At 37.1% G+C, this 21425-nt stretch overlaps 1 protein-coding gene across 20 annotated transcripts in view; it reads right to left on the bottom strand.

Annotated features, from left to right (window-relative positions):
* DMD (dystrophin) overlaps positions 1 to 21425 on the bottom strand; it is a 2667987-nt gene that overhangs the window by 1179233 nt on the left and 1467329 nt on the right. For all 20 annotated transcript variants that reach the window (XM_086387503.1, XM_086387509.1, XM_086387510.1 and 17 more), the window contains one exon: positions 19765 to 19912. In XM_086387503.1, the coding sequence (XP_086243629.1) occupies positions 19765 to 19912 (148 nt within the window). The remainder of the gene's footprint in view (positions 1 to 19764; positions 19913 to 21425) is intronic.

A 21425-nucleotide genomic window follows, 5' to 3' on the forward strand; every position in this document is an offset into this window, starting at 1 on the left:
AAGTCATTCCCTTCTCTTACTCATCAACAGTTCTGTGCAATGAGAGGTTAGGGCTTCCAAGTTTCCATCAGCCAAAAGGTAGAAATCACTTAGAAGTGCTAAATGATTATTGCAGTGTTGACAGCTATAGATAATGAGGGACCGTATTTCTCAAAGAGGAATATTTATTTTGAAAGAAGAAATTAAAGATGGGAATATTACTACACAGACTTTCCTTTATTTCTCCTTTGAGAACTCTACGAGAGTGTATACTTGTTTGTTTCACTACCAGATCCCTGTTTCTCGGAATAGTATTTGGTGCATAGTAGGTCCTCTACAAATATTTGTTTAGTTACATATTGAGAGAGTTGTTTGGTGGAATCTAACCAGCAAAGAGCCCACGCTGATACCCATTCTGTAGTATTGCCTCTTTTGGAAGCAAGGACTTAATATCTGATTTGAGGAAAGCTGACAATGATACACAAAATAACCAATTTTGGCCCTATTTTTTTTAAATTAATTTGATCTTTTAATGTGAGATTCTTGATTCCCTTATGACCACAATGAGTCCATCTTAATCACATGTGCCGCTTTATTTTCAACCAAAACACACACACACAGCACCTTCAGATGGATACTTAAGTAGAAATAAATCATTTAAAATGTGTTTACACGTGGAATGTCTAGAAAGAAAATAAGCATAACAGGACCACAAAATCTGTCATGTATGTTCCTCTAATAACAATTTGAGGATGCACTGTTTCAAGTATGCTAAACTACTTCAAAGTGAAATCTGTATGCAGGTCAAGAAGCACAGTTAGAACTGGACATGAAACAACAGACTGGTTCCAAATTGGGAAAGGAGTACGTCAAGGCTGTATATTGTCACCCTGCTTATTTAACTTCTATGCAGAGTACATCATGTAAAATGCTGGGCTGGATGAAGTACAAGCTGGAATCAAGATTGCTGGGAGAAATATCAATAACCTCAGATACACAGATGACACCACCCTTATGGCAGAAAGTGAAGAGGGACTGAATAGCTTCTTGATGAAAGTGAAAGAGGAGAGTGAAAAAGCTGGCTTAAAACTCAACATTCAAAAAACTAAGATCATGGCATCTGGTCCCATCACTTCATGGCAAGTAGATGGGGAAACAATGGAAACAGTCACAGACTTTATATTCCTGGGCTCCAAAATCACTGCAGATGGTGACTGCAGCCATGAAATTAAAAGATGCTTGTTCCTTGGAAGAAAAGCTATGACCAATCTAGACAGCATATTAAAAAGCAGAGGCATTACTTTGCCGACAAAGGCCCATCTAGTCAAAGCTCTGGTTTTTCCAGTAGTCATGTATGCATATGAGAGTTGGACAATAAAGAAAGCTTATTGCTGAAGAATTGATGCTTTTGAACTGTGGTGTTGAAGACTCTTGAGAGTCCCTCAGTCAGCAAGGAGATCCAACCATTCCATCCTAAAGGAAATCAGTCCTGAATATTCATTGGAAGGACTCATGCTGAAGCTGAAACGCCAATACTTTGGCTACCTGATGTGAAGGTCTGACTCATTGGAAAAGACTCTGATGCTGGGAAATACTGAGGGCAGGAGGAGAAGGGGACAACAGAGGATGAAATAGTTGGATGGCATCACCAACTCGATGGACATGAGTTTGAGCTAGCTGCAGAAGTTGGTGATGGACAGAGAAGCATGGCATGTTGCAGTCCATGGGGTTGCAAAGAGTCGGACATGACTGTAACTGAACTGAAGCTACAGCTTGCCTTACAAAGTTCTCACCAAAATTATAGTGTAAAAACCTAGGAAGTACACAAGAAACCATAAGTGTCCCAAACAAAACTTATCTTTAAAACTTCCACTTTTGTCCAGACACTCTTCTACTAAAATACATTCAGTAACTGTTATTTATATGCTAAAACACAGACTTGGGCATGGGTCTTACAATGTCCTTCACAAAGAGTTCCAAATTTGCCTGTCCAGTCTGAGCAAACACCATCCACCTGGGAACCTGAGTTCCCTAAGCTATTGCCACTTAAAGTCATTTCCATTCTCCTAACAGAAAACAAAGAGGAACTAAAGAACCTCTTGATGAGGGTAAAAGAGGAGAGTGAAAAAGCTGGCTTAAAATTCAACATTCATAAAACACAGATCATGGCATCCTGTCCCATCACTTCATGGCAAATAGATGGGAAAACAATGGAAATAGTGACAGATTTTCTTTTCTTGGGCTCCAAAGTCACTGCAGATGGTGACTACAGCCACAAAATTAAAAGCTGCTTGCTCCTTGGAAGAAAAGCCATGACAAACCCAGACAGTGTATTAAAAAAAAAAAAGAGAGAGATAGACATCATTTTGCTGACAAAGGTCCATCTAGTCAAAGCTATAGTTTTTCCTGTAGTCATGTGTGGCTGTGAGAGTTGGACCAGAAGGCTGAGTGTCAAAGAATTGATGTTTTCCAATTGTGATATTGGAGAAGACTCTTCTTGAAAGTCCCTTGGACAAGGTTTTTCTTAGAGAACATCAGCTGTCGCTACACACAGATTTGTCTTCTGGGCTGCTTACCAAATTCTGGCCTCCTACCAAAATCCTGCTTTTATTTCAAATCATGGGTGCTTTTGTATCTACTGTTCCCTCAATAATAGACATCTTATAAAGAAAAGTGAAAGTGAAAGTCACTCAGTCGTGTCTGACTCTTTGTGACCTCATGGGCTACACAGTCCATGGATTTCTCCAGGCCAGAATACTGGAGTGGGTAGACTTTTCCTTCTCCAGGGGATATTCCCAACCCAGGAATCAAACCTGGGTCTCCTGCATTGCAGGCAGATTCTTTACAAGCTGAGCTACCTGGTAGCTCATAAAGGATCTCCCAAATCTATATCTCAGTAGGAGATTAATATGACAATGTAATTGAAAGGGCTTCATAAATTGGAAAGTGCCTTATTATGTTATGACTAATGTTATTGTCATCAGTAACAAGTCTAACATCATCTCTAATAATAAAAATAACTTCTAATTCTCTGATTTTGATGAACTATGGGTCAAATGATAACCCATAGCAATAAAGAGGTTATGTGTCACCCATATTGATAATGACATAAGATGGGTTTAATTGGGGTTATACTGATCACTAAATACCATTTTTATGGATGAAAGAAGTTTCATTTTTATTACTTAATATCCTTAAGGCCTCTTAGGAGGGCCTGGCCCTATAGTGAGTGGTGGATATTATTCTCTTTATTAGTTTCCACAATACTTATTAGACAGAGATGTGATTTAACTTGTTCTTAACATTTCAAACTTCTGGCTAATGGTCAGTAAGCCACATAATATTCAGTTTCCAAGGCCTTTAGTTATTTGCTTGTGATTTGGAATAAAATTATTTAATTGTTCTAAGTCATAAAAAGTTATAAGTATAATGTTACTACTTTCTATTTTTTTATTGAGAATCACATCAAATAATATTTCTTATAATATTTAAATATAAAGGAACTAAAAGCAACTTTAAACACTACTGCAATTAAATAAATAAATATTACTATAAATATTAATTAAATAAGTATTGTGTTACATCTTTCTGGACCTGTTTTTGTAAACGTGGTTTTATACCATCTTCCCTACTTATCCATTTCTAAACTGACTTCTTAATTTTTTAAAAACTAATATTTTTCCCTTATACTCATATTATCACAATTATTATTTTGACAATCAGAAACAACACACATACACACACACACGATTATAAAAAAAATCAGTGAAATGATACTTTCCTCTGTGATGAACCCTGAAAATTTCTATTTTGCTTCACTAAACACAAATGCTGATGGTGATATAAAAATTGATATCATGACTCACAGTTTGGAAAATACTAGCCTACTAGATTTAAAAAAAAAAAAAAAAACAGGAGAAAAAATAAACCAAAAATGTAACCAGGAGAAAAGGAAATGAGTCCTAACCTTTCCCATTTCTTTCCATGCATCTTTAATCTGTCCAAGAGATCCTTATTGTGTCCCAATTAAACCACAATTTCTCATAACACCTTCACTTTTTAAATTTTTTCCCCTTTTTCTGGATGTAGGCTTTCCCCCTTACTTACACTTACTCCTTGGAAGGAAAGTTATGACCAACCTAGACAGCATATTACAAAGCAGAGACATTACTTTGTCAGCAAAGGTTCATCTCATCAAGGCTATGGTTTTTCCAGTAGTTATGTACGGATGTGAGAGTCGGACTATAAAGAAAGCTGAGCACCAAAGAATTGATGCTTTTGAACTGTGGTGTTGGAGAAGACTCCTGAGAGTCCTTTGGACTGCAAGGAGATCCAACCAGTCTATTCTAAAGGAGATCAGTCCTGAGTGTTCATTGGAAGGACTGATGTTGAAGCCGAAACTCCAGTACTTTGGCCACTTGATGCAAAGAACTGACTCATTTGAAAAGACCCTGTTGCTGGGAAAGATTGAAGGCAGGAGGAGAAGGGGAAAACAGAGGATGAGATGGTTGGATGGCATTACCGACTCAACAGAGATGAGTTTGAATAGACTCTGGGAGTTGGTGATGGACAGGGAGGCCTGGTGTGCTGTGGTCCATGGGGTTGCAAAGAGTAGGACACAACTGAGCAACTGAACTGAACTGAGGCTTCCCTCATCTTCTTTCCTGTGAAACACTTCCAAATATTCTAGTCAATTAGTCAATCCTTTTCTTGTGTTTTCCCCAACACCTGTTATTGTACATATCTTTATTACACCTCTTAGATGTTATTTTAGTTGCTTAAATATCCCTCTACTGAATGTATGATTGATGTTTCAATTGTTTAAATGTCTATCATCTTTAGTGAACCTTGACTTTTCTGTGAGTAGACTGGAATTTTGTTAATTTTTATGTCCTAAGCACCTAGCACAGGGTCTGACAGAAAGTAGCTCCAAAGTAAAAGTTTGCTGAATACATGTATTGATTTTAAAGGTTAATTGAAATAGAAGGAATTGCTAGTGGTAAATGTTCAAACATAGTGGTGCTACACAGTTTCTCCAAAATAAGAGTAATTTCATGGACAGATCCATCCCTCAGGCAGGACAACTAACTGATTAGACTCCCAGCCTTATGCATGGGAGTGGTTGGTGTCATGGACTCCTCTTATTTGAACATCATTACAATTCTATTTCAAAATTTCTGTTCTTCATGATATCCCAAGGAGACTATGAAGGATTTAAAGAATTCTGTCTCCTTAGATGACAGTATCTTGGGTGGTTATGTACTGGTTGAATTGCCCTGAATACTCTTTTAGGGATAGTCCTGATTTTAAGATAACAATTGCAAAATCCTATAAACTACGGATTGGTAGTGTTGGCTTATTACAGCATGTGGATCTTAAACAAAGGTTTACAAGCCTCTGTTAAGCCATGATGTGTAGCTTATTATTTTTTAAACAACTGTGTTGTTTTAAAGTTAAGGTTGTTTCAGCAATCCATTGTTAATATTTAAAAATACATATATTGTCCTTTTGTAAGCACATACAAGTGTCATATATTATTTAGAAACAAATAGAAATTCAAGGGCAAAAATGTTTGAAAATGTATTATTTAAAAATAGCAGTAAAAGGGATTTTCAAAATAAATCCATGTTAACTAGGATTTACAATACAATATAAGCCTGTACTATTAGTTGTAATGCCAGGATTTGGATAACTATGCTGGAACATTAAATTTATTCCTTTTCACAGCCTGAAGACATTTTAATGTCTGAGTAGCAATAAGAACAAATTACCTAAAAACTTTTAATAGTGTATAATAAATTAAGACTGAATGGTAATGCAAAAGTGGGTACAACAGGATGAAATTATGAATCTCATATAATGATCCAACAACACTTAAAGTGTGAAAACAACATTGGTATTCTGGAATATACGACCACAGTTGATCCTAATTGTTTTTCTCCTGTCAAATAGAAATTGCACATCAATCACAAAGTATTGCACACTGTTCATTACATGCAAATGGCTATGCTGTGCAGGCTCTCCAAGGGTACTCAAATGTATTTACAAAAGGAACCAGGCTAGAAGAAGAGTTTTTCTGATGGCACTAGGTCTCCATTAGAGTTCTTTACTTATAAGCAATAGAAACTGTCTCTGCCAGTAAGGAAATCCACATTCAGAAAATGGAGTTCAGAGGATGGAAGGGAAAAATCAAAGAATCAAACTTGGGACAATCAGGACTCTAGAGGGAGCCCACAGCAAGGGTCGCTTGTTGGTGTTGACCAGGCATTCTCTTTAGAACGGACGAAGTCCAAACTTATCTCTTCTCTCAAGTTTAAAAGTCTCAAGAAAGAATATGATTGGCCCAGCTTGGGTCCTATGCTTAGGACCATAGAGGTGATGGGAGAAATGCTCTGGCAGAACCACCTCAAGAACTCTCTTGGACAAAACACTTGATTTATTGTCCCATGAAGACGCTCAGGTACTCAAGAGGACCTGGCAGTACTATTAGTAAGGATAATAGTTTTTATATTCTCTTTAAAATGTTTAAGTCCACCACACACTACTTAAGTGACTTTAAAATCTTTTTATTTTTAATTTTACCCCTTCTTCTAATGCATGGAGTTGGAAGTTGACTCTAATAACAAGTCTATTTTGATTTATGTTTTCTTACCATGACTTTTAGTGTATTTGATAATCATGGTTGAAGTCTATTTTACTGTTAGCTCAAGAAGAAAGAATATTTAAAGAGATGGTAAGAAGGACCCTTGTACTTTTATTGCAACTTTTTATTACACTATTACTCTATCTTCTAAAGCAAGAGTTAATAAACTTTTTCTGTAAAAAGCTACATAGTTCATATTTGGGCCTTTGTGAGCCAGGCAGTCTCCATGGTAACCACTTATCTTTGCCTCTGTAGCCAGAAAGCAGTTATAGATAGTAAATAAATGTGGTTGGGTTCCAATAAAACTATTTGCAAAAACAGGCAGCTAGCAGGATTTGGCCCCATAAGATACCTTTTCTGGAGAATTTAATATTCACAGTGTCAATAATATTTAGTGTACTATGTAGTATATCAAACTCCTTTAATTGTCAAACATCTGAAGGATGTCATAGGTGAGATATTTACTCTAATAATGATCAGTTCAGCGTTCCACATGGAGTTCTAGAGCCTATGGTAGCAATATTAGTTTGTTTCAGGTTGAATTATTCCTCAAAATGATCCAATTAAGTGAAATGAATGACTGTATCTAGGACAAGGAGGGCACTAAAACTTCGAGGACTCTAAATCTATAAAGTAAAATTATTTATTGACAAAGAGAAAGTAATTGTGAGCCAATAAAATCTCAAGGTGAAATATGCCACCACGTGGTCTGATATGCACTCATATTAGACTTCTCTACTATCTTTCACTCACTCATGTCCCTGAATCTTTCCTCCTTACTAGTTTTGATCAAAATAGCCTAAAACAAGTTTACTGCCAGTAAAGTGCTGTCAACTCTAGCTTCACAAAAGAACAAGAATTTAAAAATTTGTTAACTGTGATGTTTGCAAACAACCCTGATCTCTGGCTTGTACCTATAATTTGGTTCTACAGTAGGAAGATTCACCATTCTTATGACTAGATACTTGCTATTCAGCTTGATGAATAGTTCATCCTGAACCAACTCATCTGTGAACAGGCCTCTTGTACTATAATTTGTCAATTTTATCATCGTTCAAAATTTACAACTCATGTCAGAACATTTTCTCAGTCTCTTTGTATGACTTGTTCAGAGCAAGCTCTCTCCTTATGTTGCCTTTCACCATATTGCTCTTTTCTGTTTCCTAAAATCTTCTCCCAGTTGGCTTTGGGAATCCCAGCAGTGTTATGGAGGAGTGACAAATCTGACTCTCTGCAACTCCATGGACTGTTGCCCACCAGGCTCCTCTGTCCATGGTATTTTCCAGGCAAGAATACTGGAGTGGGTTGCCATTTCTTTCTCGAGGGGTTCATCTCAACCCAGGGATCAAATATGCCTCTATGTCTCTTGCATTGGCTGGCAGATTCTTTACCACTTGCGCTAACTGGGTAAGAAATACTTAACTGCTATAGAAAAACACTTATTTTGCTATGCTGGCTCCAGTGTTAACATGTTGTCATGCATTTCTACCTTGGCCTTCATACGCTGATGCTGAAGCTGAAACTCCAATACTCTGGCCACCTGATGCGAAGAATTGACTCCTTGGAAAAGACCCTGATTCTGGGAAAGATTGAAGGCAGGAGGAGAAGGGGACAACAGAGGACGAGATGGTTGGATGGCATCACTGACTCGATAGACATGAGTTTGAGTAAGCTCCGGGAGTTGGTAATGGACAGGGAGGCCTGCCTGGTGTGCTGTAGTCCATGTGGTCGCAAAGCGTGGGACACAACTAAGCGACTGAACTGAACTTTATGTGATGAACACATGAGGCTGTGAGCTTACTAAAGGAAAGGGGACACTTTGCCAAGTTTGTATCCCTAGTCACAAGCCAAGTGCCTCCCTTGCACACAGTAGGCTGACACTAAACGTTTGTCGAATGAATTTTGATATTTATGATATACTCAAAGGATCAGAGAATAGAAGCCATCATATTGTTAAACTTTCAGCAAATATGAGTGTTTCAAGTATTTTGTACAAAGAAGAGAGGGTGGCTCCATGAAAGGAAGATTTTCTTGCATAGAAGATGGGGTAAAAATGGCAGAAAGTACAAGTTTGGGGATAGTTTGTTTAGGCAAATAATATGATGAAAATATAATTCATTTATCCAATTATTCATTATAGTGAATATAATGTGTTACATGTATGAAAAGATTGTTCTAGGTACTGAGGGTATATTGGGAACCACGAAACACAAGGTCCCTGCAAGATTTACATTCTGGTAGGAACTAGAGAAAATAAACGTGCATATATTAAAATTTCAAAAATTGACAGTGTTATGATGAAACTGAAGCAGGATAATTCGGAGAGAAATTAAGCCTGTGTGTGTATGGCCTTTTTAAAACAGGAGAATTTACAAAAAGCATATCTGAGAAGATAACATCAGAACACAGATATATGTAAGTAGAGAAGTGTACAAAAGTCCTGAGAGGGAGGGAATTAGGACACAGGGGATAAAGACTGTGGATAGGGTAGAACCTCTAGCAAAAAGAAAAACAAATTTAATGGAAGGAACTAGCGTTAGAAGGAATAGGAAGAAGGTATGCGAGGAGAGACAGCAATGAGATCAGAGTGGCTAGAACATCCTCTTTGCAAAGTATTGTACATAAAAATTACCAAATGGCACCCCACTCCAGTACTCTTGCCTGGAAAATCCCATGGATGGAGGAGCCTGGTAGGCTGTAGTCCATGGGGTCATGAAGAGTTGGACACTTACTGAGTGACACTTTCACTTTTCACTTTCATGCATTGGAGAAGGAAATGGCAACCCACTCCAGTGTTCTTGCCTGGAGAATCCCAGGGATGGGAGAGCCTGGTGGGCTGCCGTCTATGGGGTTGCACAGAGTCAGACATGCCTGAAGCGACTTAGCAGCAGCAGCAGCAGCATTAATTAAGCATTAATTAAATAATTAATTAATTTTCATTAAATAATTTATGTTTCACAATGCTTCCATGCTGATGTGAGCAGGGTTTTTTCCCCCCAATTTGGAGTTTGGAATTAGTATGCTTCACTTTACGTATTTTTTGTAGATTCTTACTCTCCTGATAATTTCTTACTCTAAGAATGGGGATCTCTTGGGGATGATGTGTTTTCATGCATTTTAAGCGGCTCTTTACTGCTATGGCTATTACAGTAACTTATAGTTTCAGTTCTTATTTCTTTTCCATAATGTATAGCAATTTTTCATCTTAAACATACCATGCTGCACAACAGAACTTGAAGAACAAGCCACTGAGATTATCCAATTATTTTAATATACTTATTTTACAAAAGACATTTGATAGGCAACAACTTAGAGCCCCTCTCTGACTTTCTGTCCTTTGCTAAACTCCCTATAAATCTGTTACTACTTCTGAAAAGACGCATAGGAGCCAAGAAGTTACAGAAGAGTTTCTAAGCAGCAATAAAAGGCAAACAATATTTAAGTAAGAATGAAGTGCCCAACTGTTTAACTGTATTGAGAGACTGAATTCTCATGCCTCTACCAGCTAATAACATTGGAAAGCTTATTTTAAGATGCATTCCCATACTTACACATCACTGTAACCCTAAAGCAAGGGACTAGAGACAAATTATCTTTGCAGCAAATTTTCATGTTGATTCCCTTATGTTAGTGTACATCCTCCAGTTACATAAAGCAGGGCAGCTTTGAGACCACCAAACACAATTTTATGAAATTTTATTACTGCTGAGGAAATATAAAGGGCCAGCAATTGTATGAATTATTCTTAACACTGGGGTCCCAATGAAGGGCAACAGATGGCAGAAATTTTTACTCAAATTATTTTTTTTTTCATTAAAGTCTCTATCAGCATTTGAGTCCCAGCAGTGTGACTATTAAGAAGCCCTCAAACTCACCAGCCAGCTGGTAAAATCAGCACTATAAAAACCCAACTCTACAGAAAACATACTTGTATTCAATTTGGTCTTTTACACCATATGCCTTTTTTCTAGATAGCCTTTGATTTACTCCATATTCTAAAGTCAGTTATCTCCAGTAAAGTCCTTTGGGGGAGTACCTTACTAATTAGTTATTAAAGTATATCCAAATAAAAATACAAAAATTCACTATAGCAGATAGTGTCAGTGACCCATGCACATTTATTCAACACTCTTTGTTTCTGGGCAAGCCAGTGATTTTTCAGTGATGGTGTCTGCCACTTGAGGGGCTCAGAAAGCGAGGTGAGGATAATTACAAAGTCTAGGTATCTCCTTTAAGAGGAAGACAGCTTTTTTTTTTTTTAAATGAACTCACTTGTCTCAAATGTTGGAGCAGGAGTTATCCAGCTCCAATGTATTCTTGGAATCTAAACTTGTAAGAACTGGGTCCTTTACAAAGTGCTTTGGAATTTTCCTCCATCACAAATAGCCAATGGAAGGCAAAGCTGAAGAGCAGCTAAAATTGTCTGTGACTCTCTTTTATATGCTTCTTTTTTGCCTTCCCTTTGCCAACTCCAAGAAGCTAGTGCCTTTTCCCTTGATTTATTTCCTCATCTGAGAGATCACAGTAATGTTACGACTATATAATTTATATGTAATTTTTCATTCTCCATGCAAATTTCTAATTTGAGAAAAGAAAAAAGTGCATTTTTCTTAACTAGACAATGAATTTAAACAATTATTTTGAGATTTGATGGTGAACATAAACATTATGATATGACATACTTAATCCATGTTGTTTAAGTATCTATAATCACAATGAATTAAAGTGTATCATTATGTTACAAAGCTAAGCTTTTAACTGTATTTATTTACAGCAATACACAAAAATACATTGTAATTCTAATACAATATAAATTATGAAGGAATGAAGCACAGTTGTAATGTTGAAAGATATACTAGAGACTGACTTTAAGAAGATATTTTGCCTAAAAACAGCAGATAACTAATGCCACAATAACACACTGCTGCTTTATTCCCTATGCTTACCATTCACTAATTTAAAGCCAAAAATGTTTTATCTAAATAATCCTACTTCTGCTTACTTCCTGAAGTTAATTTCAAATGGCATTTAAGATCTGATAGAGTGCCTGATGAACTATGGACTGAGGTTCGTGACACTGTACAGGAGACAGGGATCAGGACCATCCCCATGGAAAAGAAATGCAAAAAAGCAAAATGGCTGTCTGGAGAGGCCTTAAAAATAGCTGTGAAAAGAAGAGAAGCAAAAAGCAAAGGAGAAAAGGAAACATATAAGCATCTGAATGCAGAGTTCCAAAGAATAGCAAGAAGAGATAAGAAAGCCTTCCTCAGCGATCAATGCAAAGAAATAGAGGAAAACAACAGAATGAGGAAGAATAGAGATCTCCTCAAGAAAATTAGAGCTACCAAGGGAACAATTCATACAAAGATGGACTCGATAAAGGACAGAAATGGTATGGACCTAACAGAAGCAGAAGATATTAAGAAGAGGTGGCAAGAATACACAGAAGAACTCTACAAAAAAGATCTTCACAACCAAGATAATCATGATGGTATGATCACTCACCTAGAGCCAGACATCATGGAACGTGAAGTCAAGTGGGCCTTAGAAAGCATCACTACGAACAAAGCTAGTGGAGGTGATGGCATTCCAGTGGAGCTATTTCAAATTCTGAAAGATGATGTTGTGAAAGTGCTGCACTCGATATGCCAGCAAATTTGGAAAACTCAGCAGTGGCCACAGGACTGGAAAAGGTCAGTTTTTATTCCAATCCCAAAGAAAGGCAATGACAAATAATTGTCAAACTACCACACAATTGCACTCATCTCACATGCTAGTAAAGTAATGCTCAAAATTCTCCAAGCCAGGTTTCAACAGTTCGTGAACTGTGAACTTCCAGATGTTCAAGCTGGTTTTAGAAAAGGCAGAGGAACCAGACATCAAATTACCAACATCCGCTGGATCATCAAAAAAGCCAGAGAGTTCCAGAAAAACATCTATTTCTGCTTTATTGACTATGCCAAAGCCTTTGACTGTGTGGATCATAATAAACTGTGGAAAATTCTGAAACAGATGGGAAAACCAGACCACCTGACCTGCCTCTTGAGAAATCTGTATTCAAGTCAGGAAGCAACAGTTAGAACTGGACATGGAACAACAGACTGGTTCCAAATAGGAAAAGGAGTACGTCAAGGCTGTATATTGTCATCCTGCTTATTTAACCTATATGCAGAGTACATCATGAGAAACGCTGGGCTGGAAGAAGCACAAGCTGGAATCAAGATTGCTGGGAGAAATATTAATAACCTCAGATATGCAGATGACACCACCCTTATGGCAGAAAGTGAAGAGGAACTAAAAAGCCTCTTGATGAAAGTGAAAGAGGAGAGTCAAAAAGTTGGCTTAAAGCTCAACATTCAGAAAACAAAGATCATGGCATCTGGTTCCATCACTTCATGGGAAATAGATGGGGAAACAGTGGAAACGGTGTCAGACTTTATTGTTGGGGGCTCCAAAATCACTGAAGATGGTGACTGCAGCCATGAAATTAAAAGACACTTGTTCCTTGGAAGAAAAGTTATAACCAACCTAGATAGTATATTGAAAAGCAGAGACGTTACTTTGCCAACAAAGGTCCATCTAGTCAAAGCTATGGTGTTTCCAGTGGTCATGTATGGATGTGAGAGTTGGACTGTGAAGAAAGCTGAGCACCGAAGAATTGATGCTTTTGAACTGTGGTGTTGGAGAAGACTCCTGAGAGTCCCTTGGACTGCAAGGAGATCCAACCAGTCCATTCTGAAGGAGATCATCCCTGGGTGTTATTTGGAAGGAATGATGTTAAAGCTGAAGCTCCAGTACTTTGGCCACCTCATGCGAAGACTTGAGTCATTGGAAAAGACTCTGATGTTGGGAGGGATTGGGGGAAGGAGGAAAAGGGGATGACAGAGGACGAGATGGCTGGATGGCATCACCGACTCGATGGATCTGAGTTTGAGTGAACTCCAGGAGTTGGTGATGGACAGGGAGGCCTGGCATGCTGCGATTCATGGGGTCGCAGAGTCGGACCACTCTGAGCGACTGAACTGAACTGAACTGCACTGCACTGCTTTCTCATGGTAATGTTTTTATAAAGGACTGTTAACTTTTAATACGGTTCACTAAGTAGCACTATCTAATCAAATCAATAGGCTTCATATCCACTAATAAAAGGTATCCCACTTTTTAAAATACTCAATCTAATTTTGATTTTTATTAGTTCTACTGTCAACTTCTAGAATTTTCAACTCCATTAAAATAACAACCCATGCTTTAAAACTTATTTCTTTCTACTTTAGAAGAACATGTAGAGCTAAATATTAGCATGTTATGATTTCCACTTTTCTGTTTTCACTCAACATATTGTTGGCTCACCAATTCACTCGGTCACTAGATGAATTGACATTATTTTTATAACTTTCCTTCATGATGCTTAGCTTTCCCTTTGAAAACTCTCATTAACATTTACTCTTTTAGTTCTAAAAGGAGGTAAACATGCCAGCTTTCTGAGAAAGATTTGTTTGGTTGAAGTGGAAGTTTCCTCACTTTTTAATCCAAGAGTTATACTTTGAGAAAATGTAACAAGACATAAAAATAAGCATTATTGAAAATACCTGGTTATTCAATCTGTATTTCAGATGTTTGGGGATAGCAATTCAGTAAATGCACTTCTGTTCTCATAGATACAGGTTAATCACTTAGGAAGTGTGATTAGTTAGACTAATGTGTAATGAGTAATTATTTTGTGGAGAATGAAATTTTAAGTACTTTATGCACATCTCATTTTTATTATTATTTAGAACAAAACAGATGTAGAGACTTAAGACACTTCATAGGATTCTGTAGCTATTAAAGGAGGTGGAATTAGAACCCACACTCTTTGAATATGGCTTGCAACTTCTTAGCCAATCTTCAGAATTTCTACTATAAGCTAACGTGGCATGTCACTATTTTGTGGATGATAAAATTCTGTATATGTACTCAATCACTGCTTGTTGAATGAATATTTAAGACATGCACAAATAACTAAGTGAGCTTATTAACAGACCAATTTTAGTGGCATATCACATGATTGATATTTTCTCATATAAAAATATGATATTTTTAAAAGATTTCCCATGTTGCATGACATTTTTAGAATATCTTGAAAAATATTAATTAATATACTTAATTTTATCATTCAGTTGTGATGGGGAAAAAACAGCTGAGTTGCATGGAGCCAGGCAATCTTTTATTTACACTATTGGTAGCAACTTTATTTTGAGTAATAACACCAAATGTCAGTAGGATTTATCTTTTTTAAATTAAAAATAGAAATAAAATGCAGCTTAATAGAAGTATATACAGACAAGCACATAATATGCGATGATTTATCATTTTATTTCCTATCTAGACATGATATATGGGCTTCCCTGGTGGCTCACATGGTAAAGAATCCACCTACAATGAGGGAGACCTGGGTTCGATCTGTGGGATGGGAATATCCCCCGGAGGAGGGCATGGCAACCCACTCCGGGCAACCCACTCCAATAATCTTGCCTGGAGAATTCCCACCTACAAAGGAGCCTGGCGGGCTGCAGTCCAGGGGGTTGCAAAGAGTCAGACACAACTGAGCAACTAAGGATAGCACAGACACATTTGCTGAAACTCATACAGATGAGGTTTTAAACATCAGTGTACCCTTTTAAATATCTGTTTAGTACATGGCCTACTTGGCTGATATTCCTCAAAGTAACCATTACAAGTTCAGGGCAACAAATCTATCTGCTGCCAACCTGTAGCATCTACATTTTATTTCCTAAAATAATTCCTCATCAAAAACTTAGATCCTCTTATTCATTGTTGGGATTCCCTGGTGGCTCAGTGATAAAGAATCCGCCTGCCAATGCAGGAGATGCAGGTTCAATCCCTGGGTCAGGAAGACACCGTGGAGTAGGAAGTATCCACCCACTCCAGCATTCTTGCCTGGAGAATCCCATGAACCGGGGAGCCTGGTGGGTTATGGTCCATGGGGTCAGAAAAGAGTAGGACGTGACTGAGCGACTAAACAACAACAAGAATAATTCATTGTTAGTTAATCAATAATGATAATGACCAAGAGAGCTGAAATTACCAGATTTCATTTGTCTTATCAATGGATATGGCTGATAGTGTCTTTCTGGACCCTTTTCTGAGACTTAACAGACTAGAAAGATAACCACAGTTTTCTTAAATGTATGTGTGTCTATGCGGGTATACACAAGTGTGTATGCAGGATTTTGGACCTTCTTAATCACAGGGGGAGGGGAGAAGGACACTGTAACTGTTTAGAAGATTTGTGTTACCATTCACAGTTCCTTAGCCAGAAAAACTTTTTCCAAGTATAAAAGAAGTTCCTTTTATACTTTATGTATGTACTGTGTGCTATGCTTAGTCTCTCAGTCATGTCCAACTCTTTTTGACCCACATGGACTATAGCCACCAGGCTCCTCTGTCCATGGGGATTCTCCAGGCAAGAATACTGGAGTGGGTTGCTATGCCCTTCTCCAGGGGATCTTCCCAACCCAGGGACTGAACCAAGCACTCCTATATTGCAGGCAGATTCTTTACTATCTGAGCCACCAATGAATGAGTAAAAAAACAGACTAAATAAAATAGTTTTTTAAAAAAATTATCCAATTAAAGGAAACAAAGTTCTGATGAAATGTTCACTTACATCTAAATCCCAGTGTGAAGAAGTAGAGACCTTTAGTCATTCTCAAGGCAAGTAAAATTATTGTATATTGAACAGCTTTAAGATTGTATAGAGGGCTTCCCTGGTGGCTCAGTGGTGAAGAATCCACCAGCAATGCAGGAGACCCAGGTTGGGTCCCTGAATCAGAAAGATCCCTTGGAGGAGGGCATGGCAACCCACTCCAGTATTCTTGCCTGGAGAATTACATGGACAGAGGAGCCTGGAGGGCTACAGTCCATAGGGTCACAAAGAGTTGGACACAACTGAAGCAACTTAGCATGCATGCATGCAAGATTGTATAGAAGCAAACATAACAAAAATCAAATGACATTAAATTTGTTTTGGACTTCTGCCTCTAGCCTAGACTAGATTTAACTTCTTGGCTAAAAATTTTTAAAAATGAACAAAATGTATGAAACAGTACTTTTTAAAAGACACTGGACACTGGGTAATTAAAACCAGTCATCTCTGAACAATTAGAAACAAATGAGAACCAATGAGGTGAGCCCTACAGTTGCCCCAGCTTACTCTCTGAATAGAGTTCCAAGCTATGACAAAGGACAAGGGCAGAAAACAAGGCGTCTTCTTTAGATGAGGAGATGGAGCTGGGTATCGAAGGGAACCAAAGTAGCTAGAGTCACAAGGCAGAGCATCAGGGAGGGGACAGATATACAGAGAATAAACATTGGAGATCTGCAGAGAGCACCCTTCCAGTTTCCAGTTAAATCCTAACCAGTTCCCATATGACAAGTGAAAATGAAAGTGAAAGTCACTTAGTTGTGTCCAACTCTTTGCGACCCCATGGACTATATAGTCCATGGATTTCTAGGCCAGAATACTGGATTGGGTAGACTTTCCCTTCTCCAGGGGATCTTTCCAACCCAGGGATCAAATCCAGGTCTCCTGCATTGCAGGCAGATTCTTTACCAGCTGAGCCACAAGGGAAGCACAAGAATACTGGAGAAGGTAGCCTATCCTTTCTCCAGCAGATCTTCCCGACCCAGGAATCAAACTGGGGTCTCCTGCATTACAGGTGGATTCTTTACCAACTGAGCTACCAGGGAAGCACAACAACAAGAAACTACCAATGTCAAGGGAAAGAACTATACACAGTAATTAAAGCAGACAATCACCAGAGCTCACATATGGCTGGGAGAGTACCCGTTCCTGCCAGACACAGTGGAAAACATCATACAAAAACATCAGAGCGAGTATTCAGATGGGTTTTGCTTCAGTAGTGAGGAAAATTTAGCCCTAGATTTTAGGTTGTTCTGCTCAAAACTCAAAGTATATGAGTAATACACTCCAAAGATCAAACTATTTCCAAGCAAAAATAACTATGTTTCAGTACAAAGGTCAACAATATTTATCTGCACAAATATATCAAGCACTCAACAAGTTAAAATTCACATCTGGTATCTAATCAAAAATTACCAGTCATCCAAAGAAGCAGGAAAATAACACTCATAGAAAGGAGAAAAAATAATTGGAATTGACCGAAAATAGACAGAGATGATAGTACTGGTAGACAAGAAACATTATAACTGTTATTGTAACTGTATTCCATATTTCTCAGAAGGTAAAGATTGAATGTTGAGGTCTGTTAAGATATTAACACGGAAAATGTTAAAATTCTCAAACCACATTTCAGCATTGTATTGAATCACACAAGACAACAATGTATGAGGTTAAAATTATACACTAGATGAGATAAACCACAGACTAGATAAGCTAAAAAATAGATTAGTCCATTTGACAATAGGAATTATTTAAAATGATTACAGAGAAAATAAGACTGAAAATAAAAAGAACAGAACATCAGTGAGTGGCATAATATACGCTATCAGAGTCCCTGAAAAGGGCAAGGAGCAGAAAAATATTATTTTTAAGTAACACCTTTAAAATTTCTAAATTTGATTAAAACTATGAACACACAAATCCAAGAAGCTTAACAGACCACAAGAATAAGAAACATGAAGAAAACTATACCAAGGAATATCATAAACCCATTGCTCAATTCCCAAAAATACTCCCAAATAAACCTTCTGTATCCATTGCTGAGTGAGATGACAAGCTAAAATATATACCAATATCCATATCAAAACAACCACTCTCTGTGGAGTAGAAGGTGGGTATATATTTACCTACAATACACCTCTACAGTGCCTCATTTTTTATAATGAGTATATATTATTTTTATAACAAAACAGATTAATATGTATAACTACCTTGCGACAGACATCTTTCAAAATGGCAAGAGGTTTATAAATCTCCCCCAAAATACCTTATATTTCTTTCTTTAAGTCAGAGACCTGGTGATGCTACATTGGCTCAAAATTCACTTTAGTGCTATTAAAAATATATTTTCTGTATGATGTCAGATTAGAAATCGATGAATTTCCTCTATCTGCAATGGTAATGCTGATGAGTATAAAGATTTGATTGATATACACATAATTACACAAAATTTTACAATATTAATTTTCTACATTTACATAGCTTACATATATATAGGGGTGTATAAATGGTTACTTTAATATCAAAAGGCATCTTTTCTATGCAAAAAATATTCGAAAAAGGAGAATTGTTAAGTTGAAAATGATATTACTTTTATGAACCCAGCATTTTGAAATGCCTGGACTATTTAATGTATTACCCCCTTTTCTTTGCTTTCATCTGTCTTAATCAATATTTTCTGGCATTCAAAAACTGGCCACGGTTCAAATCTCCTTGACTGAAAATTGCTACCTGAACAATTTGAACTAAAAAATATTGCAAAAGTACCTAAGATTTGGTATAGTGAACCCAGTATTTCTTATACTTAAGCCATATACTTTATAACCTAAATTATAACCTCCACAATCCACTTTATCTACATAATCAAAAGACACAGCCAGTTGAAATTAAACTGTATGATGGTTATAATCCATATGTTGCACTTCCAACCCATAAAACAGTCAATAAGTACTGCCAATTTACTGTATTGTTTTGGCCTCTGGCCTATCTCAGAAGAAATTTTGTCAATAGAATATATAGAAATATTGCTACATCACCACAGACTGTCTTTAGGGAAACAGAACTGTAATTTTATAATGATGGATATTTCTAGTGACTACATTATTACCAAGTATACCACAAGTTCTCCTCTTGGACAAAATCCACACACTGCCCTAAAGCCACAGGACACCCTGCTGTAAGATGTTTCTCTGTATTCAAGATTCAATTACACTTTGCAGTTCATCAGATAAACCGGTTATGTCTAGACTCTCATCCTGACACAAACCGTTCCAAAATGATCATCATGACAAGTTCTAACATGTGCGGTGCTGACAACAAAAGTCAGGAAATATAAATTTCCATCATCCTTCACAACCTGAACTTAAAGAAGTTAAGCAGTCGTGATGTTGTGGTGGAGATAAAAACAGTCTGAAAAAAAGAGATTTCAAAAACTTACCTTAAGATACCATTTATATTTGGCATGTTCCCAGTTCTCAGGAATTTGTGTCTTTTTGAGAAAGTGTTCAGCTTCTGTTAGCCATTGATTAAATATCTTCATATCATAATGAAACCGTCGCCATTTTTCAACAGATCTGTCAAATTGCCTAGAAATAAAAATTAGGGATCAAGAAAAATAAATGGATTATATGGACATAGAATATATGTTATTACATTAATAAAGCTATTATTTTGATAGTTTCTCACATTTGTATATGTCAGTTTCAGTTAACATAAATAACTAATATTGAATATAGGATGAATTAAAACATTTGATAAAAGGTTGCCATTTCCCTTCAAAATGAATACACTTTGTGACTGAGAGGAAAATAGAGACAATTATTATGGAATATTAGTGTTTTCTTCCCTATGAGAATACTTAATTTTAATAAAATTTCAGAAATTTAAAAGTACATTAATATCTAATAAATTATTTTGAAGCTAGATACTAAATTTCAAAAGATTTTCTGGATCAAAAATTAGCTCATAAAGTCTGTCAATTTCAGTCATATCTTGAGCTAAAAGTGTCTGCTCATTAAAATCTTCAAGCATTCAGGATGACAGCTGTAACTTGTACATTGGCTTAGATGTAAGAAATCTACCAGTTAACTGGTATACTAGTCTTCCTTTCTCCTTTTAGTTGCATTGTATCCACTAGCATTTTAAATTGTGATGCTGAAGGAATTTTGTGAAAGGTAATGTGTCAACATCTCACATGAAAAGAACATTGAGAAGGAACTATTTGGTCATTTCTGGTCACAGAAGAGACTGAGCCAGAAATTATATGAGTCAAGGCTTTATGTTTTTGCTAAGAGACTTGCACATAAAAATCACATCAGTCAGTCAATTCAGTTGCTCAGTGGTGTCTGACTCTTTGCAACCCCATGAATCGCAGCATGCCAGGCCTCCCTGTCCATCACCAACTCCTGGAGTTCACTCAAACTCACGTCCATCGAGTCAGTGATGCCATCCAGCCATCTCATCCTCCGTCGTCCCCTTCTCCTCCTGCCCCCAATCACTCCCAGCATCAGAGTCTTTTCATAGGGCATTATAAAATAAAAAAATAGCAATAAAACACTGATTTTGGGTCCCCAGTCTAGAACAATTGCACCAGTATCTTTGGAGGTGGGACCCTGACATTGGTATTTTTAAAAGCACCCAGGTGATTCTAATGTACTGACAAGTTGAAAAATACAAAAAAAAAAAAAAAAAAAAAAAAGAAAAATACTATACAGTGCAAGTTTTAAAGTCTGTGGGCTCATGATCTACTGGGTCTGCAGGGCCTGTCCAAACAGGCATTTGCCAGCACGAAACAAAAGCCATCCTGAAAATTCCTGCTTATTGAGTGACCTCATAGTACAGCTGTCTGTACAGTTCTCTGAGATCTATTCTTAAGATGCAATGGATTAGTTTTGAACATCTTGAGGATCTTCTCAGATCTCTACCTCCCCTTGGGAAATTTAAGTAATTTTAGGATCCAAATAATGTCACAATTCCCTATCGTTTTACTAGGAAAGGAATGGAATTCACATTATAAACTAAGCACTGGGGTCTGTGGATTTACATATCCCATTCCATTAACTCCTGCAACACCCTCTGCAACATACCAATTATTATTCC

The sequence above is a fragment of the Bos grunniens genome, chromosome X (genome assembly GCF_055505025.1).
Source record: "Bos grunniens cultivar Pamir isolate PY7600 chromosome X, Bosgru_T2T1.0, whole genome shotgun sequence".
In the NCBI taxonomy this organism is placed as follows: domain Eukaryota; kingdom Metazoa; phylum Chordata; class Mammalia; order Artiodactyla; family Bovidae; genus Bos; species Bos grunniens.